Raw genomic sequence first — 27311 nt, 5'->3', positions numbered from 1 at the left:
CAGAATCTTGCAGTTGGCGATCTACCTTCACGTTTACCATGTGCAGTTGAAAAGAAGCAGTGAGTCTTGCCCTCTTAAAAATAATACTTCCGTGAGCCTCATGAAACCCTAGACGCTAGCAATCTATACATTCCACCAAGACAGTACTTCTGTAGGGTCTTTCTATATTTTGATTTATGTAAGTCTGATAATCACTTTGTTCAACAAAATTATTATTTTCTGTATTTATCTATAGGGATTGAATAATATAATTGCCCCTGAAAACATACTTCAATTGGTAATGAAGAGTATTCATTCCCTGTGAATGAATGGAATGAATAGTATCCACTTTTTAAATTTAAAAAAGTTTTTGAGATTTTTTGTACTTAAAGAGAATCTTAAGTGTTATACAGATCATTCAATGCCCATTTAATAGCTAGGGCTTATTATTTCAGTCTTGCATATTTTTACTGAATTTACCATTTTACAAGTTGTTTGTAGGTTTTATGTCAAATATTTTTAGAGGTTACTGTTCTCATCCACACATTTAGAACGCTCATGTAGGAGGCTGTATTGATATACTGATTTTCAACTGGAGGTATCATTTACAAGAAAGCAATGCGTAGATTTGTAAAAGTAATATACGTTACCTTTTCCGTAAGCTGCTCATGAGGATCAATTCATAAAAAAAGAGCAAAATAAAAATGATGGTAAGGGTATGGTTTGTAGAATTTTATACAGTTAAATAGGCTTTAAATTTTAGGGGTTTGTATACAGCATCTATGTAAAGTAAGTTACTAACATCAATAATTTATAAATACTTATGAAGACTATTAAGACATCACGTGTGGGTTTTTTTGTGTGTTGTGTTTTTTTTCCTTGCTGTCAAAATGTCCTAGATATTAAACTGGAGCATACATATAACAATTTTAAAAGGTAAGTTTTCAGGACTGTAAGACATTATTACCCTGCTTTGTTCTTCACAGAAGTTCACAGAACTGAGAAACTTGGTTTTCTTACTGTATCATTGCAGGTTACACTCTGGATTCAATTTACTGATTTCCACAGTAACATCATTCCCTGCTTTCATCTGCACTTGCAGAGAGCACTGGATCTGATGCATTTCAGATGAAAAGTGTTTGGAACAGATTCCATTTAGTAAGTGCTCTTACAGAGATTCTTTTCCAAACAAGTTTCACATACATAAAATTCAAGTGATTTTTTGCTCTTTGTAAATATTTATTTCTTTATAAAACAATTTGCTAATGCTCAACAGCCTTTTCCCTTTTCCTTCTACTATTGTTTTTCAATTGTTTACAGGCTGTACATTTTCAGGAGTCTGAAAAAAAATGCGAACAATTATAAAGTACAGTAACAACCAGTATATGCATCTATAGATTTATCTGTGTAAGTGTAATAACAATCCGCACAATTCAAAATGCTTCACCTGTTAAATCACAGATACCATAATTATGACCCGATAGTCCATTAAGAGCAACCATCCCATTTGGAAGCCATGATTACCAAGTGTGATTTGTGCTAGTGCTTATATACCATACCTTGTGTTTTAATTTAAAGGTATAATCCATACATTTTTGTGCAAAGCAGAAGAAATATGCAAAACATTTTATGAACATAAGCCCAGTGCATCAATAGGTCAGGACATCACTCTGGTATATCATACTCATTTACTCCCGTTTATATTGCGCAAGTAATTATCTTGCTGGGATGTTCAGGTCTCCTGTATTTCAGTAGCCTTGTCTAACTTCAAATCAGAAATACAGCGTAATTGTTTCAGATCTACATGGTACTGTCAGATTTTTCTAAAGGCAATTGGAGTGATTTATTCTTAGAAACTGTACCATTAGTGATTTGCAAAACTTACAGGTGGAATTCATGGGTAATTTTGAATACTTTGCCGTATTTAAATTTGACTCTGTTTAAACACTGCTTTGTAATGCTGACAACATGAAGGGTAGCTTGCATAATTATGCAGTAATAATTTAAACTCCCAATTTAAAGCCTTTTCACAAAATACACTGTGTAGAACTCTGAATCTTTCATCAAAGCATAATGTTGCAAGAATTTAAATTAGGGTTTGTGGGTGGTCTTCTTTTTTTTTTTTTCCTGTTGATATACCTTCAAATGTCTCCTCAAATAATGCACTTGGTAACTTTGGGAAGAAGAGGTTAAGAAAAAAAAAATCAAAACCTTAAGACCTTTAAAAATTCCCAAAGCAAATAGTAAATCTTCAATATTTGGGTATTATTGTTACTAAAACTGGTAAGTAGGATATGCTAACAGAATGCCAGAAGACAGAATAAAATACCTCATGATAAATTTGAGATTTTGGAGTGAAATATTCACATGGTAAAGATCACGTAATGGTTCCTGTTTTTTTAATGTACCCAGTGACTTCACTGGAGATTGTTGTACACGAAATTTTCAAGACACTAACACTGAACTGTTAGCTTTTTGAACATCCTGAAATTACAGGAAAAAAAATTAAGAGGTACAGTGGATCCCTAGAAAACTTAGACTTGAAAACACCTAAACGTTATTTACTGTAGTTTTATTTTATTCTCCAGAAAGTAGACTTTTAAACAAAGTTTAAATATTAATAGTGTGACTGAATAATTCCTGTTAATTCTGGTACACAGATTCCAAAACAGTTGGCACAAAAAAAGTTTTTAGTAGTGCATACATATTGTATACACACATTAAGGCTTTCAGAAGGATACCTTAACATATGTAACTAATCATACTAGATTTACAAGCATCATCTCCTCCAAAATCTCTCTATGGAATAATTGGCAAGAGAAGAACAGCCTCATGACCACATCACATTCTTCCCCCATCCGACCCTGCTCTGCTCATCTCCATGCATTAGCTCGGTACATACATACATGCACTGTTGTTGGAGAAGCCATTTTGCCGAGTGCTGTTGACATACTGCTTAAACACTGGAAATTGGAATATAGTTGATGAAATTTTGGCATTTTTCTCAGGGTAATACCTGTATATCACTTATACTTTCCAGAGTTGTACTTATTTAAATTTGAATTGTTTTGAATATTCTTTCCTCTCTTATATGGATGCTATCACTGTATCTAGTATCACAGTATATTTGGCTCTGATGATGTCTAACTAAAAGAAATTGTGTTTCACCTTATATAGCATTTAAAATTTTTCCCCTTTTAGTTGAAATCAACTACACAAATTCAATCAGTTTTGCCATTGAGTTCACGGTGCTAAGTTTTATTTATTTATTTAATCTCTTAATTTTTTTCAAGGGAGTAAAAATCCTCTCTACCAGCTATAAAGCATTTATGTTAGAATAGAAGGCCTAATTCAGATAAAAGTTAGAGACTTAAAAATTAGGTATGAAGGACAATTTACATGATAAAAGTAAATACAAGAACGTGGTCTAGAAGATATTTGTGAGTCTGAGTATCATGACATTAAGGATACAGAAGAAGAAATGAGGGAAGAGACCAACGCAATCAGTAACATACTCAAATAGCAGTAAGAGTTCAAAAGTTTAAATTCAGTAGTATTTACTTTGGGACCTTTGTAACAAAATAAAGAATTTTGCATTTTTTAAAAGTCAAAGTTGTGGATTAAGAGCCTGCAAAATCATTATATTAAAGGGAATAACTTCTGTGCATCCTTTAAAATAACAGGTCATCAGAAATTTATGAGAACACTTTCTAAGTAAGGGGAACATGTTACATTCCTAAAATAATTGAAAATTCTTCCTTGAAAATGTACAGTCTGGAATTTGTCAAAAGCGAAATCCTGCAAGCAGAATTATTTTTTACCTGGAAAGTAAAATTGTATTGTGGTAGTCCTGAAAGAATCAGAGCAGCAGAGAAATTGACAAGGCGCAACAGAAAAGGAAAGAAAGGAAGTGTTAGCGCAGAAAAAATTGTTTCACTGGTACCAGTTTTGAACGACTTCATGGTAAGAGAGGCAAAGCCACAACTGATAACATGAATGGCTGAAGGCCTGTGTCATCATGGCTTTGATTCTATACTCCTTTATTTAATCTGTGCAAGATCGGACTGCTCTAACCATCACCAGTGGACAACGGAGTAATGTTCTATCACATGCTTTCAGTGGCTGTTGAACAAGTGAATTAATTCTTAAGCTGCTGGGTGAACTTTACCATGCACAGAAAGCTATAGTTTAATGTTTACTATATGAAAATTGAGGTTAAAGTGATTAATGTATTTCCTTTGCTTTCTGTCACAAATTAACTTTGTTCCATCTGGCTTTCCAGCAGGTTGCATATGTTTCTGACAGTTTTGCTGTTTAGAGAGTTTCTCAGAAATCACAGATCTGAAGAAGAAAGTCAAGCATCAAATTTCAAAGATTACCTGAGCTGCTAGCAGTGGCTGTCTGTCTTCCATTTCAATTATCGTATGCTGGCGAGGTGCAGCGGAGAGCAGACTAACTGTAAGGCAAAGATTTTATTAAGGAAATATGGTGTAGGAAAAAAAATATTATTAAATACCTTATTCCATTTTGAAATCCAAACAGTTACAGAAGTTGTAAAATAGTTCACTGGCTCTATGTCTAATCCTCTGAGGAAAGCAAGTAGTTGCCATTTTTGCTAAAAATACACAATGTATTTTTGTGCAGGGTACACAAACATTTCTCAAATATATAGATTTTTTAAAAAAAAGTAAAACTTGTGAAAAAATATACAAAAAAATGTCAGCATTGTATTCATAGCATTCTTGCTGGAATACTGGATCATTACTTTGGTACTTAGTGCAGGGGTAACTGCACGTAGTTAAATTCCAAGTTGACAGTAAAGAGGAAATTCAGGGAACCAGCACACTAAGTCAGAGAGTGGACTTGCCTTTGTATTCTGTCCTCCTGTGCTCCACAGAATATTGTGCTAAGAGTTAGATGGTTTTTTTTTTTCATATCACATTATCTCCAAATAAGCACACAACAAGAGATGGTTATTCATCAGTATAGTATGCAGAGTAAACACTGAAGTTAGATTATTCTACCATCTCATAAGAAAGCAGAATTTGTCATTTTCCAGGTGTCTACCTTTCAGTTGTGGTGCAATGTCTTCTTTAGTAGCGTAGGGGTCACAGCGAAAGCTTTCCAGTAGATCAATAGTACACTGTCCCACGATCGGCTTCCGTCCAAAAGGTCTGTGGTCTATTACTTTAATAACAAGAGATGGACTGTATAACTCCTCTTTTGGCAAAAGCTGAAAATGAAAGGTCAGAGTTTGTTTATAATGCAAACAGAAAGAAAATGAAGAATAAAGACTTCCCCCCTAAATTAGAGCTGTTACTTCATTTATTTAATATTGAACTACTGTGTTCTACAGCTCTATGGGGAATGAAAATTTCTAGTCTTATGATTCAATAGAAGAATTTTAATTGCCTCAAATGTTGAATTTTCTTGACTCTTGCACAGCTCCTATCCTAGCAGTAGGAAAGCAGCCTTTCCTGCATGTCCTTACGTGATCTTTATTAGAATTTTCAGGCTCAGTAAATTCCTGATGTTAAGTCAGAAAAGGACATGCAAGTTTTTTTGTTCATTCTTGCATAACAAATCCTTGACCTTTAAAAGTAAGGGATAATTGATTTTGCTATAGACAGCTGGTAGATATTTTTTTGCAACTTACAACTTTCATGAAGAGAACTGAAGATGGAAAATTAGGTGTCTTTTTGAGGTTTTTGATCACCACAGATTCCACCATTTCACCCCCACATTCCACAATGAGACTTGGAGACATAACAGGTGCCAGTTGGTAGTTTTTCATGTTCCGCAAACCCCAAGCCAGAATCTGTAAAATAAAATCCAAAATAAGCAAAAGTGGGAGAGATATTAATGATAGTATGACACTCAAAAAGTAGGAAAGAAGAAATGTAATTTTCTCAATAAGATGTGACCGGAAAAATGTTAAACACTAAACTGCAATGCTGTTCTAGGAAAGTAAATGGAAAAAATGAAACTCAAAATCTCTTAAGAGAAAAAAAGATCTAAAAAATCGTATTTATCACTACGTTTTTTTTTTTTTCTGAAGCAAATAAACTTACTATCTAGAAGATGAGATTACTGTACTTTTATTCAGTTAGTTTAAGAATAAACCATACCTCAACAGCAGTGAGTTGAACTACTGGTCTGATTCCTTGAGGTACCATGTAAAGCTTAGGTGCTCTTTGTGATGGAAGAATTGGAAGGTTGGCGCCACCCTGTTCAGACACAGACATGAGCAGTGATTCCTTTCATCTTCCTTAAATGAAATACCTTGCAAGTATTAAGACAAGTCTTCGTACTATGACTTACTGTGAAAGGATATATGTGTCATATTGTATTTTATATATATATATATATACACACAACCCCCCCCGTGTAAGAAATATATACCTTGTCCCTCAAAATAAGTTCTGCAGCAAAAAGAATGTCTCCACTAGCTTTGCCATTATTTGTTACAGGATACCAGAGCAATTTTGGTGTGATGTCATCCTCTGGGATTAACCTGACCATGGGAGAGCAAATACTTCTTCCAAGGAATTCATCTTTACCCTGCAACCAAAAAGGTAATCACAGCCATTAATGTTACTCTCAGTTAATATAAGTAAATTAAAAAGCAATCAGGGTAAAAAGCATTCACGTACCACTTGATCACTGTCAAAAAGTTCAATAACAACATTAGGTGGATTTTGGGCTACTGTTTGTGGGTCCCCATAGATCTCAATTTCATTAAATATAAGAGTTTGGTCCCATGTAGGATTTAGAGTTGAATGAATGATCTCAGTTGTTTTGCTTTGATGGAGGAAAGAAACGTGAGCATACGGATCTGAAATATCATAAAAAGCATAGTTACAGGCAAACAAAACGCCATGAAGCCACAAGGCACACAAGCACAATTTTTATCAATATAGTTATTTTTCTTCTGTCATTACCAGTTCTATAAGCCATTCTGTATAAAATAAAAGCTCACACGTACACATAATTTACATGTAATAGAGCAATTTCCATTTCATTACTAAACAGCTTCCTTTACACAAGTCTTGATTAACAGAGTAATAAATGAAAATGATAAAACATCTTGCAAATCAGAAAGAGAACCTGAAAACTAAAAAGAAACACTGGCTGTACTAATCTCGTCTTAAATATTGTCTGTAGAAGCTTTGTTTTGTTGTTTCCATTGATATACAACTGTACAGCCTCATAAATAATACAATGAAATAACTCTAGTTCTGACTAGTCACCAAACAAATTCTCCCAGGCTATATTGCTCAGATCAAGCTTTGCTTTCAAACATTATTTATAGCAACCTCTTCTTGTGAAGCTGAATGCTGACAGTGGTCTAGGCACAGCGTTTGGCAGGTCTCTAAATCTTCCAGAGCTCTGTAGAAGGTATCTGATGATGGTCATTAACATTTCCTATACAAATTGCAATCACTAAAGACTAGAGGCTATTTTAAAGGTTATCTTTAGGTCAGTTCAAACAGCTCCTGGCTAGGTACCTGAAGGTACCTGATCAGCGTTTTACAAAATCTGGCTAACTCTTCAAACTAGTTTTAGAGGAAAGTAAAATGTAGATGCTCTAGTTTATGTGTGACTGCATCTGAAGTACCCATCTTGAGTTCTACATATGCGCATTAGAGGCATTTATTGTTATTATTTCTTTGTATTGCTTTTAAGTGCTGCATATCCAAATGCATATCCAAATCTGGATCACACAGAATGAAGCCAAGACTTCTTTTCTGGTGTAGTTTCAATAGCTAAGGCCTACACACAAACCTTAAGGATTCAACGTATTTTATAGCTAAATGAAGTTACTAGTTTATTGCAGAAGTGGGTTTTCTGCACCATTACCAGGATTTTTCCATACCTGAAAAACTGTCTTTGTCTAAAGCCATGAGATTTCTTGCCTGGTAGACATAACACCGAAGGTGATAGGTATATACTCCTGTATCAAATAAATGAAAAGAGATTAACTGCATTATACATTCTGTAATGAAGATATTGAGTCTATAAAAATGCCTTACCCATTTTAACTCTAGCACAAGCACTGTAGTAACTTTTCTGCTTTGCTTTTTTAGTGTAAAGTTTACTAATACCAATGAGCTGGCACCTGAGAACATTTGTTCTGACACAGCTTCTAGCAGAAATGAAAAACACCCACTAATGAATGCTATTTGGGCTTTTTTCACTGTATGATCATCTAAAAATCCTTCTATTCAAAAAGTCCTGTTTGAAACAGTCTAATCCATCTCCTCTGAAGAGAATCAAGAGCTGGGCATTCCTGTGCTTAATTTAAGTATTCACCACCGCACTGGAGGGACTTGGGAGTTTCACATTTTTAGCTATTAGCTCTAGAAAATTATTCCAATTGCAACTCTGTCTCTTTGGCTAAAAGATTTAAAAAAATAAATCATTGCAGGCAAGTGGAATAGCTTAAAAGGAAGATGTAAGAGCGGCCCAAACCCAGGATAGGATGTGGCTAAGTTACTAAAGCTTTTCTTTAAAAAAGGCCCTTTCAGCCCTTGGAAAAGTCTGAGCCACTCATAGCCTCAATGTGCTGAAACCTCTGAACTATGGCAGGAAAAGGTGCCATTTTCCTCCTGTTGTGGTCATTAGTTAAAAGAAACCACAATAATCTTCCTCAACTTCTGAAAGACAAGATTTAAGATTCAGACACCCATTTCCCAGCAAGGAGATAAAATTCTGTACAGTCCAAATAAAGACAAATGTTCCAGTCATAGATCCTCAAAAAGGATTTTGACTCTTGGGAGTGGATGGGATTGGCCTCTGTTCCTATTAACTAACGCTGGTGGCTCCCATGTCAGTGTCCCTGCTTTTGTGAATCCCATGACAGTGATTCCAAGGCATTTAAAGCCAATCCAGGTTGGCAAACAGTTTTGCTCAGTTTGCCAACTCAAGTACACGGTCTTTGTGCTTCCTCTGGGTCAGTCATTTGTCTGACCCTGCATTGAGATGGTTAAGTGAGCTAAAACAGCAAAAAATGAACTGTACATAAATCTCTGCAGGCTTAGCTCTCTGCGTTGTCATAGAGGGATGCTAATGCTAAAAATGCATCACTTAAGAGAGCCTAAAATTCAGGTGTTGCAACAGAGTTGGCTTTAGAATTCCTGTCCCATAGAGGCTTTTAAAAATGCATGACAGCGGACTGAAATATCAAAATGATTAGCTGTGATTTTTCTTTTAGTAGTCTAAACAGGGCCCAGTCAAGGATCAGACAGTAATTATAACAGAAGGTACATAACCCTAGATGTAAACAACAAGGAATTACAATTCTGGTTGATACCAGGCAGAAACTGACATAATTTTCGAGAGAGGAATGGTTAAAGAACCTACTGTCAAAGTAGCAGGAAACAAGTGGTGTATTGGCACCAAACACCTTTGTAGCTGCCTCCCTGGTTTTGTCTGAACTCTTCCCTTCATCATCAACACTGGTGTCTGCTCCCTGAAGTTATATAAAGAAAAAAAAGTTACTGTCTATTTAGAAGCATAAAAGGAACCTTGTAAAAGTGGACTGTGTGTGGGAATATAGGTTTCAGTCTCTCCTCCAGGACAAAGAGAAATTTACTTTCCTGCGTAAATGTACTTTAAAAGACTCTTACTATGTCCACAGGTCATTTCTGCACAGCTGCAATGGCAACAAGAAATGAGATGCAGTCATTCCATCTTACTTTACAGAATGTCTTATTTCTGGAGATACCTCTCGGCTCTTACTGATGGAGAAGCTGCAGCTCTTCTGCACTGTGCTGTTGCAAGGACCTGCTCTTAAGGCTTTATCCCAGCAATGGCCCAGGAAGTACACTCAGAAGAGGAACTGAAACAGCAATTTTTAAACTCTGGAACCAAATTACTTGGAGAAAGAAAATGCTATCAATGAATCCTACACCAACACTTGGTGCAAAAGAGAAACAAAACAAGAAGAAAGTGCAAACTTTTCTTAATGCCATACAATCACATTCAGAGTCATCATTTTAGAAGAACAAAGAAGCCTTCTCACCTTACTTGCTCCAAGTTGTATTTTGGTAAATAGAGCTTAACTATGAAGCTGTGTTACAACCGAAAACCTGAGGAATAATTCCATTCTGATTATCTATTTGTGACATACAACATTCTGGCTTCTCCAACGCTTTGCTATCCTTTCTTGTGCTTGGTTGTTTATACATGCAAACATTACAGGTGCAGCTATTTCCATGCCTGTTGTTTCTGTATTAACATCATTGTGCTGGTGTTAAAACATTTAAATTATGTTCATGAAAAGCTTGTGCTATCTTTTCACTGGACGAGAAGGCTCATTAGTAATTTGGCTCTTTGCTCTAAATCTTACATAATGTAATAACAAAAATAATTTGAAAAATAAATAAGCATGTTATGCGAGAGTCTCGACTCCAACTTCAATAGTCCCTTTCAGACTTTAAACAATTTAAACAATATAAATTGTATTAGTTCCTCAGTTATATATTAATCTAACAATGCAAGGACTAAAACAGCTGATATACTTAATTGTTTATTTACTCTACGTTAACAGAATGAACTTTTAAAGACTTTTTTGATACTCTGTCCCTTACCAAAGCACCTTCAAGTTTAAAGATAGCTGCTGCACCATGTGTTTCTGAGGGAGCCATTTTTCGTCTCCATCTTCTTCGACGGAAAGTATCAGAACTGCGTTGCTTCCAGTGGAATTTCCAGCCAATCAAAGAAGCATATTCCCATCCTTCCTGATCTTCATATGATGACATTCCCTGGAAGACATAAATCCTTGTTATCCACAGTGTTGTATAAATGTAATTAATAAAACTGACACTTGCTTTGAAAGGCATAATCCTTTGTAAACCAACACTGGAAACATCAATTTACAAAAAGACAAAGAAAAGGAATATAATGAAAACATACAAGATTGCTCTAGATCTCTCTGTTTCATGTTAGTTTTTTTTCTTTAGTCAGGAAACTAGTAATCTCATGCGATTATTTTTAAAAACAGAAACCCTGAACTGTTACAATGTACAAGTCTCTGACTGCATCTCTCTTCTGCTTACCCTTCCTGCTGTTACTGCTTGAGCTGGATCCCTCTTACGTTTCCGCACCAGTCTTCGTCGTCGATGGGTATGGTACATTTTCTCTGCAGCAACCCATGACTTTGGTTTAGTGTCTGGAGGAATAGTGATTCCATATTCCCACCCTGAAACAGAATTGATTAGTTGGTATATTTCCAGAAACACAAGCAAGATAACAAAGAAGAAATGCAAGGGAAATAGTTATTGTACCTACAGAGGATGAAGCTTTAGTCACACAAGACCACTTGAAATTGCAAACCCTAAACGCTCAGTAGTTAGGGGGGAACTGATGACATTTTATGATGATGCTCTGTTATAACATATATGACAAAAAATTCTCAACATTAAAACAGAGACAATACATTTTAAGTTCTTTTCTTTGCATTCTTGTTTTTTCAAGTGTTAGGTGTATTGATATCACATTTTCATACTTCATCACAGGGAAAACTTAATTTTAAATGACTGGAATGTCCTGTGTGCTCTTGCAACTCCAGCAGCCTGGCTTTTAAGGGAACACCAGCTATCTGAACTTTGATCAGAACTGGGAAACCTGTTACTGTATTTTGGCTCTACATATTACAATTCACTTGTCAGGTATCTAGGCCTCAGACTTCTGTTTAGATTGATCTCTTATGAAGAGGTTACTGCAGAGTCCTACCAGAGGTTCCAGTTTAGACAGATATTTTGATAGCTATTTAATTAACAATTTAATTATTAATAGCTATTTAATTTCAGCTGGTTTAGACCAAATTAAAATTTGTGATACTTTTACAAAATTCTGAGCTTTCCAGAACCTTCTACAACCTTCCCTTTTGCTTTTATTATTCATTTTGTTTTCAAGCCATCAAATCAATGTCCTGTAAATAATGTGCTACGTAAGACTGTTTCTTCCTATTGCTGTAGAATCCAAGTTATGGTCTTATAAGGTTATTTATATGAAAACTTTCAAAGCTGGTAAGAGTTTCAATTTAGTGTAACAAGCATATAAAAGTCAAAGCAACCGCAGGATAAATGTTGGCTCTATGCGCTTAGGATTTTCTAACCTGATCAGGTTAGTAGCACATCTGATCTCTGTATACAGTTACAATTTTATCCTGATCAGGCTTGCACGGCTCCCTTCCCACACAAACTCAGTGCAATTGTTCTCCTCTCAACGATAAAGGAATCCTTCACACACTTGTGTGGTCTGTGACCAACGCTAAGAGGTTCCTGACTTCCTTTGCTCCACAGACCTCCTGATTCATCTCTTGGCATTGCTTGGTCACTTGTCCCCTGGCTAAAGGCTCCCAGTTAAATTACCAGATGGATCCAAACCTTGGTACAATTACAGAGGCTTCATGTCTCAACTTAAGCTTCTGACTTCTCTAAAAAAAACCCAGTTACTGCTACCAATACTCATCTTACAGGCTCAATTGTAACCATTGAACTGCATTTAGGAAAGACGTTTTGGAAGGTTATTTCAAACAAGGATGGGTTCTATTTCCATGCACACTGTTTATACATACAGTTTTTCCAACTGGAACCTCTCGCGTTAGTAGACTGTTGTTGCATTAGCCTTCTTTTCTTTTAATCTGTCAGCAGATGATAGTTTTGAGCCCAAAGCTCTGCTGCAGTTAGGACCATTGTACAGCTGCTTAGATTATGTGACTTTCTCTAGTAGGCACTTATAAATGCATTTATTACATACACTGTTCAAAATAGCGGTCCATTTTAATCCAAGAAAGCCTCAAAGAGAACAGTGAGTTTCATGGAACCGTGATTAAAATGCAAATAAAAATAGACGCCGACAGTGAACACTTTCTCAATGTCATTGTATCTGATTCCTTAAGCAACTGTTACCCAAATGTTTCTTTTACATTTTTCCATGGGGCGACCACTATGGTGGCTCAGGATATCACTGCAGTCTTGCCCTGTGTCCTCCCTCAGTAAAGACTATGACAGATTGTCCTAATAATCAGCAGATCAGTAAATCTTACCTTGCTCATCCACTGCTCGATTTAAATCAGATTTCCAAGCATCATCTTCCCACATCCATCCAAGAGGACATGTGAACTCACATGGGGGTGGAGCTTTTTCTCCATTCTTTTATGTAGGGAAAACATAACAATTCTGTGCATTAATAGATGAAATAAACTATGTAGCAAACCTTAGAACTCCCTCTTTTAAACCTTTACTTATTCAGTGAAAAATATGTCTCACCACATCTGTGTAACCCTCTTCAGCTGCTTTCCATTCCGCTCCAGGATAGCGACTCTGATTTTCATATACTTCATCAGTGAACTCTGTATGACCAGCATCAGCTTCAGTCAACAAACTGCAAGTCCAAAGCAAATACAACACTAACCCAAATGTATTTTAGTTAGCTACAGAGAATATATAAAAACAACATACAGAATGTGGACGTGTGCTGGAATTCTGGATTGTCCCTATTTATTAACAGAGTACAGTGCAGCCCTCATCGCTACTTATTTCCTTAGAATGTCTTCCAGAAACTGAAGCAACTCCAGTAGCAGTGAGCAATAGGGGGAACATTACTCATAAAAATGGGTGACTAGCCAAAGTGTTTTAACTGCTGTGTTGTTCAGGACGTGCTGTCAACAACTCTTGGAAAAAGAAAAACTTCATCTAAGTGCAGGAAAACCCAGTCTGCACATGACAGTTATATGCATCTCTAATTTTGATATATCTAGCTATGCACTAAAATTTAGCAATGTACTCGATTTTGTTCCCCTTCATGCTGTTAACAAGGCAAGCGATCAGTTGGCTAATACTCCTCTAACTTGCAAGTAAAAGAAATACGAGAACATTAAGTCAGACCAAAGAGCCTTGATTTCCACTCGTGATTAGCTGTGATTTGGGAAGCACTAAAGCGTGTTCTAAAATGCCATCTGCTGGTCAAATAAAGCCACACAACAGCAGCAGGTGCAAGACAGCATGCTTACCCATTTTAACACTAGGGGTTTTTTCCATTATCTGAGAAAATACCTCCGTGTCTGTTATTGCTTTTCTTTGTGTCAGATTATTGACTGAAATAAAAGCTATTCATTGAATACGAAAATAAATCCTTCCATTCATACCTACAAACTGATACAATTTAAAAAGTTATCACATAATAGCATATATTTTTCCTGAAGTTTTTCTATAGCAACAGTCTTGTCAACAGAACACAAAAATTGAAAATGGGCTGAACTCTTTATTTTAAGAAAAAAAGAAAGCAATTTCTTTCTCATACTGGCTTTGTTTATGAAAAAATAATTTACCTAGTCTGGTTTAAAGTGTGGCAACACAAGCAGCTGAACTGGCACAACTCAGGAGTTGAAAACCTCCGACAGAGCAGGACTGAACATGCTAGAGTTGGGGGAGGACTGACGCCTCATGAAATTGGTCTGCCAGGGGAGGAGCCACAACCTGAAAACAACCCCTCCCTAGAGTTAGTTTGAGAAATAACCTGTGAAGTTGTTTAACAAGGGCAATGGAACTTCTCAACATTTAGTGATATAAACACAAAATCCCCATCCACTGTGTGAACAACCATGCGAATGCTGAAATGGTGTTGATACAACATGAACTGCAGACATGTCAGGGTAAAGTTTCTGTCTATGGAAGATGTAGCTATCTAAGGGTCTTGTCTGAAACCATCACAGCAGGATCTCAGAACCTCACACAGACACAAGTGATCCTACAGTAGTAGCTTTCTAGGAAAGGAAAACTACTATTATCCCTTTTTTCAAGATGCGGCACCGTGACAGCATGATATACCCATCATCACATGGGGACTTCTAACCTGTCAGCTGGTTCCTAGGAAATGCACATGTTCTTTCTGTTGTATGTGCGATTTTACTTTTTAAAAAGGTAATGTTAATTTCAGTGTTATTAACTAACTTTGACTATTGGTTGGCTTTTGCTGTCTTAAGAAGTTCAGCTTAAAATCTCTTTCTGGGCCAAGAAAACAGACAGAAGCTTTTACTCTGCACTCTGAGATTAAACTCCTTTATTCCTCTTTGCATAAAATTGAAAAAATCTGACCTTCTTTCAGGATCCACCATCCATTCTCCTTCCCACTCCCAGCCCTTTGGGGGTAGAAAGTACTCTCTTTTCAGTTTGATCTTTCCTGTGACATCAGAAAACTTGTGGCGACCAACAAGTCCTGAGGTACCCCACTTTCCAAACAGAAGAGCCTGATTTTCATACTGTTTGGGGAGAAAGAAAAAAAATTAGTACTTAAGGAATAATAAAAAGTTTGGTGGTTTTTTTTTTTTAGGGCTGCTGGTGGTGTTATGTAACTGTTACAATTGAAACATTCTACTATGCGTTTCCTTTTTCCCCCCTTCTCTGAAATTATCTCTTCCCACATTACTCTGCGATATCATAATTTCTTTCTTTAATTTTCTTCTATGCTGCCTGGTAAGCAGTGATTCCATTGCTTTATAAACTACATGATCTTCTCAGTTTAATGCCACTCTACAACTACAGTCAAACTTCCTCCAAATTAAAGCTTTGTTAAGTAAAATTCCATTACATTATTCAAACAAGTTTCTTCTGTTCCCTAAACACATGATCCTCTCATTCTTTTCCATCTCAAATCTCCTCCTACTTATATTCTTTTCTTTCTTAACATGTAAAACTGAATTGTAGTCTTATCACGGAAGCTACCAGAGGCATGATTCTGATGTCAGCCCAGTTTACGTAGTGTACTTCCCCTAATGCTAATGGGATTATTATAGTTTATGATGGCCTTGAGTTTTCTGTTCCTATTCCTGTACAATCGTTGGACTACTGCATGAAGAGCAAAAGCTGAGGTATTCAATAGCCTCTTAAATGCTATACTTAAACAATGGCTTTGAACATCCATTGACTATTTTAAGTGAGTTACTACAGCAGTACTAAATATTTAAGCATAGGTGCAACGGTGACACAAGTGTCTCTAAAAATGTCTTGTTTCATTAGCTATTATACAGATCTTGGATTATATGCACCATTAGGTGACAGGGCATATAAAAGACATCTATTGCTTACCATTATCATTAAAAATCTCTATTATATGCTGTGGGACTATTTCAAGCATTTTTATTCCAAATTTGTTATAGCCTTTTGTTTGCAAAATCTACTGGTTTTGACCAGTTTTTCCTGTAACAGTGATTTTCTACTGCTACAAAAGAACCATTATTAAGCAAAAGCACTTGTGTCCAACTATCATTTGTAGAAGTGAAGAAGCAATTAAAATAAAAAGGTTATTCACATGCCAAAACATAATGGTCTAGATCCCAATCTTAATTACAATGATAAAAATCTAAAATAAATGTTTTTGAAATCACTGGAGTTAACCAGATTTTTACCTGATTAACCAGTTCAGAATCTAGTCTGCTGAAGTTCACCTGGCAGGCACAATGGATTTGATTGTTCATTACCTTGAATGGGGTCTACTTGTTTCAGTATAATAACTACTACTCTCCCTTTCTGCCTGGCATGCCAAAAAAAAAAAAAAAAAAAAAAAAAAAAGCTCCAACTTAACTGAATTCCTAACACTCACATCCAAGTTTAAAGCAAGAAAGCAATGATGGACATACCATTTCTGCAAAAACACTGAACGTTCCTTCTGCAAAGCTATTAAACTTCTTTTCAACTGCACTGAGCCCAAGCCAAATGTTAATTCGCAACTCCGCAGGCATTTTGACATCTTTTGTCTTGTCCTGTGGGTACTGGCACACAAACAAAACAAGTTGTTCTTTGTTATGTAGGTTATTGTAGCTTTCGGTAAAATATACACAATAACATGGAGGTATGAGTAATAATACATGATTTATTTATCTCTTCCTGTACTGCACTTCCTCAAAAGGCAGTAATAAATAGTTCAGAAACTGCCTGAGGAGTGTAAATATAATGTCAAAGTAGTTTTTACACTGCCTGAAGAGTGTAAAACCCAAACACAGTAACAATAGTATCATCCCTGTTTCTGTATATTCTCTCCCAAGTTTCATGCAGCAATGCATTTTTAATTAGGAAAATAACTTAAAAACTTATCAGGATAATGGAAATGCAGAGGTTAGTCAGAATGGTTCACTACATGTAGAAGTAATGCATCGTAACACGCATGACAAGGGTCTTGCATGGTCTCTTCTCTCAAGTAGCAAGCTAGGACAAGAGGAAATGGCCTCTAGCTGTGCTGGGGGGAGGTTAGGTTGGATATTAGGAAAAATTCTTCACCGAAAGGGTGGTCAAGCATGGGAACAGGCTGCCCGAGGAGGTGGTTGAATCACCATCCCGCGAGGTGTTTAAAAGACATGTAGATGTGGCGTTTAGGGACATGGTTTAGTGGTGGACTTGGCAGTACTAGGTTAACACTTGCACTTGATGATCTTAAAGGTCTTTTCCAACCTAAATGATTTTATGATTCTAAACAGGCCTGTCTGCATTGAAGTATTGATCAACATAACTACTGGTACACTGACAAACTCTGTTGTTGTTATGTTATTGTTCTACAGTCAGATTGCCTTTTTTCTGCTTAGGTTTATTCCAATTACAGACGATATAAACTTAAATGGAGAAAGGCATTCCTATTAAAGAGTAAGACTCAATGCAGAGAGGCATACTGGGGAACTTCTGGGTGTAGGCATACTTTATATTATTTGCAGAAAACTTTGAATAGGTTTTTGGAACTTCTCCGACTCACACTAATTATTCCCTCTGAAAGTCTCCGTTCATGTCCAACCCCAAAACACCAACCCCGGTAACCCTTTAAAAGTCTTGTCACAATTTTAAGCTCTTCAGAAAAGCCTCAGAGTTAGGGGCTGATGCTAGTTCGAACTGGCTTACGATGAATTTCACAGTTTCTGTGACAGGACATGTTGTGATAGGACAAGGGGGAATGGTTTTAAGCTGAAAAAGGATAGATTTAGGTTAGATATTAGGAAGAAACTCTTTACTGTGAGGCTGGTGAGGCGCTGCACAGGTTGCCCAGAGCAGCTGTGGGTGCCCCATCCCTGGCAGTGCTCAAGGCCAGGCTGGATGGGGCTTTGAGCACCCTGGTCTAGTGGGAGGTGTCTCTGCCCATGGCAGGGGGTTGGAACTAGATGATCTTTAAGGTCCCTTCAACCCAAACCATTCTATGATCTATGATTTTGAAGAAGCTCTATTCAGTTGACTTTTAATCTGTCCTGAGTTTCGACACCTCATTGTTCATAGTTCATTTGCATGTTTCATGTTCATGTCAGAAGGCATCACAGTTTAGGGAGTGAATTCTTTTTTAAGGGTGGGGGAAGTACCTTTAAGAAGATCGTTTGGGTCTTTCCACAATATTTACCAGATGATTCGGGGCTTGTTGTGGAATACAGCACTTGGTGTGCAGGAACACGAGCATAAGCCAGTCTTTTCTCCCCTCGGATCATCCATATGATTACATCAGGCATACTGTTTTGTGGCTGTGGATCATTTGTGGGGAAAAAAAGGTTAAGAACAGTAATTAACAGAATGTTAAACTAATTAATGCTTAGACAGCAGAAGCAAATTTAGATTTATTACTTAGAATCAATAATTAACATAAATTTATGATAAATAGAGGAAATTGTGTTACTTTGCAAGTAATGCAATACATAGTTCTGAAACAATCATTAAAAATACCATCGGTATTGTTGGAAAGCAAGTAAGTTTTATTTAAAAAGAAACAGCTCCTATATCTTTTGCAAAATCTTTTAGAGATACTCTGTATCTTGATTCCTTTATGGTGACTACAGTGACCGATCCTGAATACTAATGATTTGGATTGGCCTGCTACATACTTAAGTGCTTGCTACCCTTCCGCATTAAGGGTAGATCGTCGTAAGACTTTTAGCAGAGGATGGAAACAGCTTACTATCTTTCTGCAGCTCTGCACACACCTTTATGTGTTAGCTACAAGTCTGCCAGATTAGCTGCTCTCTTTTTTTCAAATTAATAACTTTTCAAAGCAGAAGTGACAAAGAAAAAATAAAACATTTCTACAGTGTTGTGGAAACCAATTATGAGATAACCAAAATGAAAACTTAAGATATTGCTGAAAATTTTAAAAACACAGAAACAAACAAATTTAACTCTTAGAAGTTGATTGCTATGGCTAATAAGCTGCTGAAGTACAACATATATCCTGCACTCCCTGAACCCCCAATGTGATCTGCAATTCTGGAAGGAAGGAAAGGACAAAATACTGTCACTTTAAACAGAATGCAGTCTATTCTACAAATCACAGCGCGGTTATCCCCCAACACACGTTCTCAGTGAAGAAGCACACATCCTAATTACAGAGGGGAACATGTTTACTTTCACAGCTTCTACAATTCTATTCTAAGGAGAGTGGATATTGCTTGATCAGCAGTGAATGTCACACCAGTTTGTGTTAGACAGTTATTTCTATACTAACTGAATCTCTGGCATTGTGTAGTACTAACCTCTTCACTCAGCTGCAGTAATTTATCCAACCAATCCTCAATTTCTGTCAGAGTGGCTTTCACATCAGTAGCTTCATTTCTCATCCTCGCTGCTGCTTCTCCAATCTGTTTGAGAGACTTGAGGCGCAGTTTTTCTATCTGAGTGTCAAGGACTGTAATATTAGATTTGCCTTCTATGAGGGGAAATGGTTTACTGAAAAGAGAACATTTATTATGGTTAATAATCTAAGTGGATTTTATGTAGCCACACACTTAACGCAGACATGCATACAGTGGGAACACATTGAGTGCTATTATGTCCTGTGACTGAAAACCACTAGAATAGTGCTATAGCATCTATGTCGGCAGAGATTTCCACCTAACAAAGTGTTTACAGTAAGCAAGGGAAATGCTGTGCTTACATAACAAGCACCAATGTAGAATTGTTCGAGGTGTATGCTTTAATGTAATTGCTGCTAAGCAAACCAAAGAAAATCCATTTTCCTATAAATTGTCTCAGAATGTACATCTCAAAGATGAAAACAGTGCCTTCAGAGGAAGATTAGGTTCCTTCCCTTCACTGGAAACTCTATACATTCTCAGGAACTCAATAGACAAATACAGCTTGTGTCTATGACTAGGGTAATCTAACCCTCTGGCAAGAAAACACTGAAGAACTCTAAAAGAAATCCATGACACAGAACTTTTGAGTCACCAGAGGGCAGGGTAACTATTCAATGGAACCAAGAAATCCTGTAGATTACAGTAGTGCAGGAAAAATGAACTTTTTTGACTTGGCGGAGGTTTGAGGAAAAGGGAGCTTTTCACAGACCAATGACTATATCCCTTTACAAGAGTTCACGAAGAGGTCTTTAATATGACACTTGGGGAAAAAAAAATTCCAAAGACACTGCCTAGTTTGAAAAGATTGACTCTTCTCTGACCTATTTTTAATGACAAGCCGTGTGCTTCTAAGGGCTTTGATTCTGCAAAACCTTGATGCTGACTATTGTGCCTTCTACTGTAGTTCATTCTACTAATCTGAATGCAAGTGCTGCCTGCCCTGGGTGCAAGTACTTACACATGAATCAAATGTACCAAATCAAAACTTCCAGAAAGTCACCTCATTTTAGTTTTAAACAGTGCAGTGAAAACTCTCTCAAACTCCTAACTAATTTAAACATTAGCATTGCAAGGAAAAATGTTCTATGAATTCAATAAAGGCAATTATGTTTTTGACATAGGTTTCATGACCTTGCTGAAAAAAAACGTAAAAAACATTGTATGCTATGAACAACAGGAAACTTGTTTGGCTGATAAATCTAGATGCTATTGCTCCACAACGGTTGGATGACAAGACATTTTATACAATAAAGGACCAAATTAGTAGCAGTGCAGATTGAGTGTCAGGAGGACGGGCTGACATAATTGATATAAAACCTGAAGATCCCACACTTACTCGATGGCTCCACGTGCCAATCATTTCCCCTTCACATTTTCCTTTCCTAAGCATGTCAGTTCTTTCTTTCCTTTCTTCCACATCACAGCAGGTATTCTGTGAAGTTACTAGTTTGTATTTTAATGTAAACTATCTATCACATAATTCTTTGCTGGTATATATTGATCCCTGCTGTTTGCTTTTTCCTCTGTTGACCTTTCTATTGGCTCTACAGCTTGATGATTTTTTTTTCTTTCATTTCACCTTTTCTGTTATTTCTTGTAATGGATAACTGTTCTCTCATTTTCCTTTTCCTGTGCTGTTTCATCAACCACTTCTTTAATGTTTTTCAAGCACCTCTCCCCACACCAGTGTCTCCTTCTATTAATGTCTTTCTCATAAAATTCCTTCCATTCTATTTAGAATATATTCTCCTTCAAAACCCTAAGTGCTGATTCCTGTTGCCTTCTCTGAACACTCCCATACATACAGATGTGTTAACTAAAGGCTTATTTAAAAATACCTTTACAGCCCTTAAGCTCTGGATAGCTTATAGATTTTGTATTCTGGGCTTACCAGTAAATCACAGAATTTCCTCCCTCTTCAGTTTCAAAAATAACATTGAAACGTGGGTAAACAAAAGGTATATGAGGAATTCAAAAGAAGGCAAGATATTAGAAAGGCAGCAGAGATCCACAGTTTCACATTTTCAAAACAGTTCTGCCTTAGATTTTTTTTAAGAGATGCTGGTTTATTACTGTCAGTGACTAAGATAGAGGAGAATTACAAAACTAGATGGATGACATCATTGGCAATATCCATGCTGGTTTACTACTTTCAGAGACTTCTGGAATTCCAGTTCTCAGGTCAGTTCATAAGGGTAATCAGTTTCAGAGTCCTTAGAATTTGTTTTCTGACTTAGTACAGGCAATAGCAAAGATTCTGAGCAGGCCTAGAATGATAACATAAGAGATAAAAAAGGTACTTTACCTCACATCATCTGTAAGTTCATCAATCAGCTTCAACCACATCTCAGCTAATTGGTTTTCTGCAATTTTAGCCTGCATTCCTGATTTTAAGGCGGCCAAGTTGGATTGCTGCATAATTTAAAAGAAAAGGATTTGTACTTATAAACTTCCATTGCAGTTTAAGGTCAATATGAGTTTCAATACTTTAATCTGATTTATTTGTATGTATAAAGCCCAAACCAACAAAGACTCAGATGTTCAAACTTGCTTCATATTTAACAGGACTATTCCTACATTCTTTCTTACTATATTTAATAACACATGATATTGCATCTAGTTTCCAAAGCAAGTAACCGTCCTACAGACTTAACGTGCCCTAACCAACACCGAGGACTCCTCCTTCCTGTGGAAATTCTCTGCACATTAAAGCAGAAGTGTGCTGGGCCTTGCCAGAACACAGACCTATTATTAGCAGTGCCATTTGTTAACACCAAGCTATGTTTAATTTGAATAGGAAAAAAAAGAGGGGAAAGTCTCAGAAAACTGTTCCATCATTTGCTCAAAATGTCACTTTTGATTACGCCTGTAAATGAAAAAAGTAAAAATAAAAAGCATATCAGCATAAGAAAGATCTTAAGTGTCTTACCAGTCTTTCTGTCATGTTTAGGATTACATTCACAGGGTCTAATCTATGACTTATGTCCTCCCAAAAGGATGTCAGTGTTACAACTGGCTTTGTGTTTGCCCATGGCAAGTAGTAATAGTAATTACCTGGTGAAACATTAATATGTTAGAGTTAGAATTCATGGCAGGAATACGTACTGCACACTGCACAAATCGCTGTATTTATTTCATTTAGAACATACAAGCTAGGGCAAACTTATCACAGGATTTGTACTTTCCAGCCACTGTAGTGTCTGTTGGATGGTGAACTTTTACTTCAAATTGTTTCAAAATCCGATTTTTTTTTTAATAAATCATCTGTTAACACATTCATTATTCTTTCCCATAACTTAGCAATGTAGATAGCACATTAAGCGTATATCTGAAATAAATATTCAAATAATTATTTTCCAGAGTAAACCTGATTATGTCATTTAATACATAAATAAAACCCCTCCTACTGTTTGCAGTTAAGTAATAATAAAAAAAAAAAATTATAGCCAAAATACGTTTTCCTGTGATCTAGCTAGGTTCTTTTCTTCTAGGCTGCTAGACAGCTGGTTTAAAATCAAGTTTTTATTTATTTTGAATCATAATGTTCAAAGAATATTTTCCCTATTTAACCCCTAGTTTTTAGATACCTGTAAAATAATGCATTTTTTTTCTTTCCAATTTTCTTGTACACATCTAGTACACAGTCAGAAGATTTCACTGAATTCTGCGAAAACTTCTTTAATAACCTCAGAGGACTTTTGCAGCATGTACTGCACTTCATTGCAAACCTATGAAGAGCCACATGTTCTTTTCTGTCATGTTTTCGTAAGTTTTTAGTGCAGTTAGGCTGTTATTCCAAAGCTATAAAATAGCACCTTGGAAAGAGAATTGCACGTCATTTTATCCCCACACCAGCAGTATCCTTACCATCAAAAACAGCACGACTGTACTGAGTTGTTGATGCCAAAGGTTTACAGGTGGTATCAAACTTGTTGCCGTAATTACCAATGCTAACTTCAAACTGGATAGGCTCACCAGTGTCTTGCAGCATGGTAGCAGAATGAAACACAGCAGCCAAGCAGAACTTTCGTCTGCGCTGGTACTTCTACAAGAAGAACCTTTTTAGTTGTATTTCAGTATTTGTTAAACAGGATCCTCAATTATAAAAAACAATAGCAATTTTATAATGGAAATAATAATTTTAGTATTTTTACTACTTTCTGAGAAGCAACCAAAAAGCTATGATGTGTGTATAATGAATTACTGTATTTGAGATTCTAAAAATGTTTCAAATTAACATTTCATGCTATGAGGGTATGACATTTTTGTAGCCACACCATCAATAATGACCTCTCTTAACTCTGAGATTCAATTCAGTTGTTTCAATTCTAGTAAGTTAGATCATTCTCCAAAAATAACCAGCCAAGGCACATCTCCATTACCAACACGGACAATAAAACAAGGATTTACCTCAACAACCAGTAAGTCATCGTTAGGAATCATCTCTAACTTTTTATTAACAGGTTTGCTTTCAAGTATTGTAGATAGTTCAACCAGAATTCTCCCTCTATAAGCAACTCCTTCTCCCTGTAACATAATTACACAATGAATCCAATTTTATGTATTTCTCCTAAAGCAGTACACTCTATCTTTAGCTGTACATGAACCTGGCTTCACTGAAGTGTTCTCAAAACTTCTGCAAGGCATGGATGTACATATTTGAACAAATGAAATAAAGCAGTTGTCTTTAATTAATTATAGAAGTGAAAAATACATGTTTAGAAAAACAAGGAAATAAGAAATAAAAATACACGCAGATAGTGAAAATCACTGAAAACACTGCTGCTCCTTCAAAAAGACATTTAAAACAAAAACAGTTAAGAATGGAAAATACTATCACACTTCCTTATTAATCATAAATATAAAATATTATTAAAAAAAAAACCACCAAAGAGAGTGTAATGTGAAACAACCCCCCCACCATTAAAATGAATTCACATTCATTGATTAAAAACAATGAACAAAGAAACTGACCTTTCCAAAGTTCAATTCATCATATGGGTCTGGGAATCCAGTATATTCTCTTGGACTTCCATAAAAGTTTAGGTAACAAGGCCCAAATGTTGGTAAAAAGCCAACTTCAGTTTCTCCAGTGTTTACTAACAGAAAACATTACCATTATCTCTTTGTTAATTATCATTCAGAGCCAGAAAAGCAAATAAAATTACTATTAAGCCAGTAGAACAAATGTTAGATATTAGTTAGGTATTAGTTATTAGTAAAGTAAGAACACTTTATTCTCTGGATATACTATATGAATGTTAAGTAATTATATATTATATCAGTGACTGTACTTGTTCCTAACCTCTTCCTTCATTATACAATACTTACTAGATACTACATTGCAGTAAAAAACTCACAAAATAAACAGAACTTCTGCCTCACTCCAAATACCAGGTTTTCATTTATGTGAAGAAGTAATACGCTCTTATCTTAACAGAAAAGATATTTTCTAGAAATAAACAGAGTAAAAGCAACATTTGCAATCACTTAAATGCACAGGCTTGTTCTAGCTAAACAGCTACAAAAAAGATGCACACCATAGTGGAAAAAAACCTTACTGCTTACAGCAGAACAGTTAAACCTACTGTTCCAATGTTTAGTGTAATTTTTCTGTGCCTATACTTCAAGGTAAACACAAACTACTGTAACTCTAACTGTAACTGCTGCAGTGCACTGTTTCTCACAAACTCCCTTTTCAGTAAGCTAAAATTCATAAAAGACCATAAGGCTGCAAACTCAGTTAATACCAATGACAATAAACCCTGATTTGTATACTATTGTTATTCCATGACTAATAAATTAAAATTTTCCCAATGTCTTAATCTGGCTATAAAAAAATTTAGTAAGGATTTAGACATTTTTGTCAGTTTTAATAGCTAAGCTAGGAAACTGCACACTAAAGCTATTGTTTATTTTCAGATACTTAAGATATCTAAGAACTTGAAAAGTATTTCTATTGCTAATCCTTACTGTCGTAACTTTGTATTTTTGAACAGTGTTCTGTTTTTTAGCAGGAAAATAAATACAGGGAAGCCTTAGTTATATTACTACTGTTACCTTTTGGGTTTGCATTCGTGCCTTGCGATTTTATTAGATTAATGAGATTATAAAACACTCTAAAAAAATTTAAATTCTATCCTTAAGGGAGTTGATTCTTCCTTCAGTAACAATCAAATAGATACCAAGGCTATTGATTAATAAATTTGATGAGTAGTGCAAAGAGAATTAGAACAAGTTAAGCAGCACATGCAGAAGAATACTCCATAGTTTTGAGCGAACAGGAGAGATTCTGTATTCCTTTCCATCTTGAATCCTAGCTTTTGTCTGTGAACAAATGATCCTGGTATAAAAAACTGAACTGGGCTTCTAAACCTTGCAACATATACCAGTTAGAGTGGTCTGCAGCACAAAGAAGGATGCATTTATCACCAGAAAGTATGGCTGAGATAACAAAGTGAAAATTAATACACCTTGTATCACTTTGGCACTGTGATTACTGAGTGACATGAATAATAAAAATGAATATGACGCCCTGATGTAATTTTCTGTCAGCACAAAATCATATAAAATTTGCAAAATACAAAATAAAGATTTGCAGTTCTCTATTTTGCATTTGGATACTTTCGCATCCTTACATCTGTATCAGAAACAGATCAGAATTTGAATGAAAAAGAACTCAAGATTCTTGTTGGAATACCACCCAATTTTTTAAAAATTCCAGCACTGAACTGCTCATATCAGATCTCATTAGGACTAGGTTTAAGGTACTGATCTGTGTTGAATGAATACATTCACTACTTACTGATGCTAAAAAATTAAACAGAATATAAATTGAAATACAAAATTACAGAAAAAAATCTCCTTAACCCAGAATAAAGAGACTATATTTTGTATTTCTTTACATTTAAAATTAAGCTGTTTACATTTAAAAGGCTGATATTCACATATTGCAGAAAGCCATTAAAAAGTTATTTCAGCCTTTAACTTATTACTTTGTTAAGAAAGAAAGACTGTAAATGAAGTATTTGTATGAATGAATGTTTGTTACTTCTCAACATCACTCCAGTTGTATTTACTTCTCACTATAAATATTTACCACAAAGTATTTCAAAACTGGATGTCAGGCTAGACAGTTCTGTAAAAAGCCATCTCTTCAGGTTTTAACAGAATCAGATTTCATTTTTCAGATTTTATTTATACAGCTAGCTAAGCATAAGCGCCATTCATTATTTCAGGCAGTTATTTACTTCTGCAGGGCTCCGCAGCTGCAAATATATAGTTGCAATATATCTACAAATATAGTTGCAAACTCATAGCTAAGTTAAAAATTGCAAGCCATTGTTAGACTAAGTTTAGACTAGAACTGAAGCAACTGCCTGCTCAACTCTAAAACAGCCTGAAGCACCAGCCGAACAGAAATATTTTCGAACCAGTTCCAGTGCCAAAACTGATTTTTAAGGTTAGTTATGTTTTGATACTCTTTAATAATAATGATGAATTCTTTTAGACAAGTAAATCTTTAAAAATATTTTTTATCATGATGAGTCTTCTTAGGCAATACTTCTCAGTTTGGGCAATGGAAAGAAAAATCAGCAAGAGACAAAGATATAAACCTTCATATGACGAAGCCCCTGTTCCCGAAGATGAAAATTCTATATTATGAAAAGAAAAGAAGTTACATGACAAGTGACAATAGCATTTTAAAAACCAAATACATCACAAAGCAATC

The 27311-nt window shown here is 35.8% G+C and overlaps 1 protein-coding gene across 3 annotated transcripts in view; it reads right to left on the bottom strand.

The window, feature by feature from the left end:
- MYOF (myoferlin) overlaps positions 1 to 27311 on the bottom strand; it is a 73309-nt gene that overhangs the window by 11315 nt on the left and 34683 nt on the right. For 2 of the 3 annotated variants that reach the window (XR_013930635.1, XM_080403555.1), the window contains exons 17-39: positions 27196 to 27234; positions 24554 to 24678; positions 23990 to 24106; positions 23447 to 23624; positions 22509 to 22633; positions 21885 to 21991; positions 19478 to 19670; positions 18320 to 18475; positions 16625 to 16756; positions 15084 to 15247; positions 13257 to 13371; positions 13034 to 13139; positions 11040 to 11182; positions 10572 to 10745; positions 9343 to 9451; positions 7856 to 7933; positions 6633 to 6814; positions 6382 to 6540; positions 6108 to 6206; positions 5636 to 5797; positions 5047 to 5212; positions 4359 to 4435; positions 630 to 641 (exon numbers count right to left, since the gene is read on the bottom strand). Coding sequence is in view for 2 of the 3 variants with exons in the window: in XM_080403555.1 (XP_080259681.1) it covers positions 630 to 641; positions 4359 to 4435; positions 5047 to 5212; positions 5636 to 5797; positions 6108 to 6206; positions 6382 to 6540; positions 6633 to 6814; positions 7856 to 7933; positions 9343 to 9451; positions 10572 to 10745; positions 11040 to 11182; positions 13034 to 13139; positions 13257 to 13371; positions 15084 to 15247; positions 16625 to 16756; positions 18320 to 18475; positions 19478 to 19670; positions 21885 to 21991; positions 22509 to 22633; positions 23447 to 23624; positions 23990 to 24106; positions 24554 to 24678; positions 27196 to 27234 (2918 nt within the window). In the remaining variant the exon portion in view is untranslated. The remainder of the gene's footprint in view (positions 1 to 629; positions 642 to 4358; positions 4436 to 5046; positions 5213 to 5635; positions 5798 to 6107; positions 6207 to 6381; positions 6541 to 6632; positions 6815 to 7855; positions 7934 to 9342; positions 9452 to 10571; positions 10746 to 11039; positions 11183 to 13033; positions 13140 to 13256; positions 13372 to 15083; positions 15248 to 16624; positions 16757 to 18319; positions 18476 to 19477; positions 19671 to 21884; positions 21992 to 22508; positions 22634 to 23446; positions 23625 to 23989; positions 24107 to 24553; positions 24679 to 27195; positions 27235 to 27311) is intronic. The other variant, XM_080403556.1, reaches the window with a different exon arrangement.

Source organism: Falco punctatus (assembly GCF_963210335.1).
Source record: "Falco punctatus genome assembly, chromosome: 9".
Classification (NCBI taxonomy): Eukaryota; Metazoa; Chordata; class Aves; order Falconiformes; family Falconidae; genus Falco; species Falco punctatus.
This window is presented reverse-complemented; position numbering and strand designations above follow the sequence as displayed.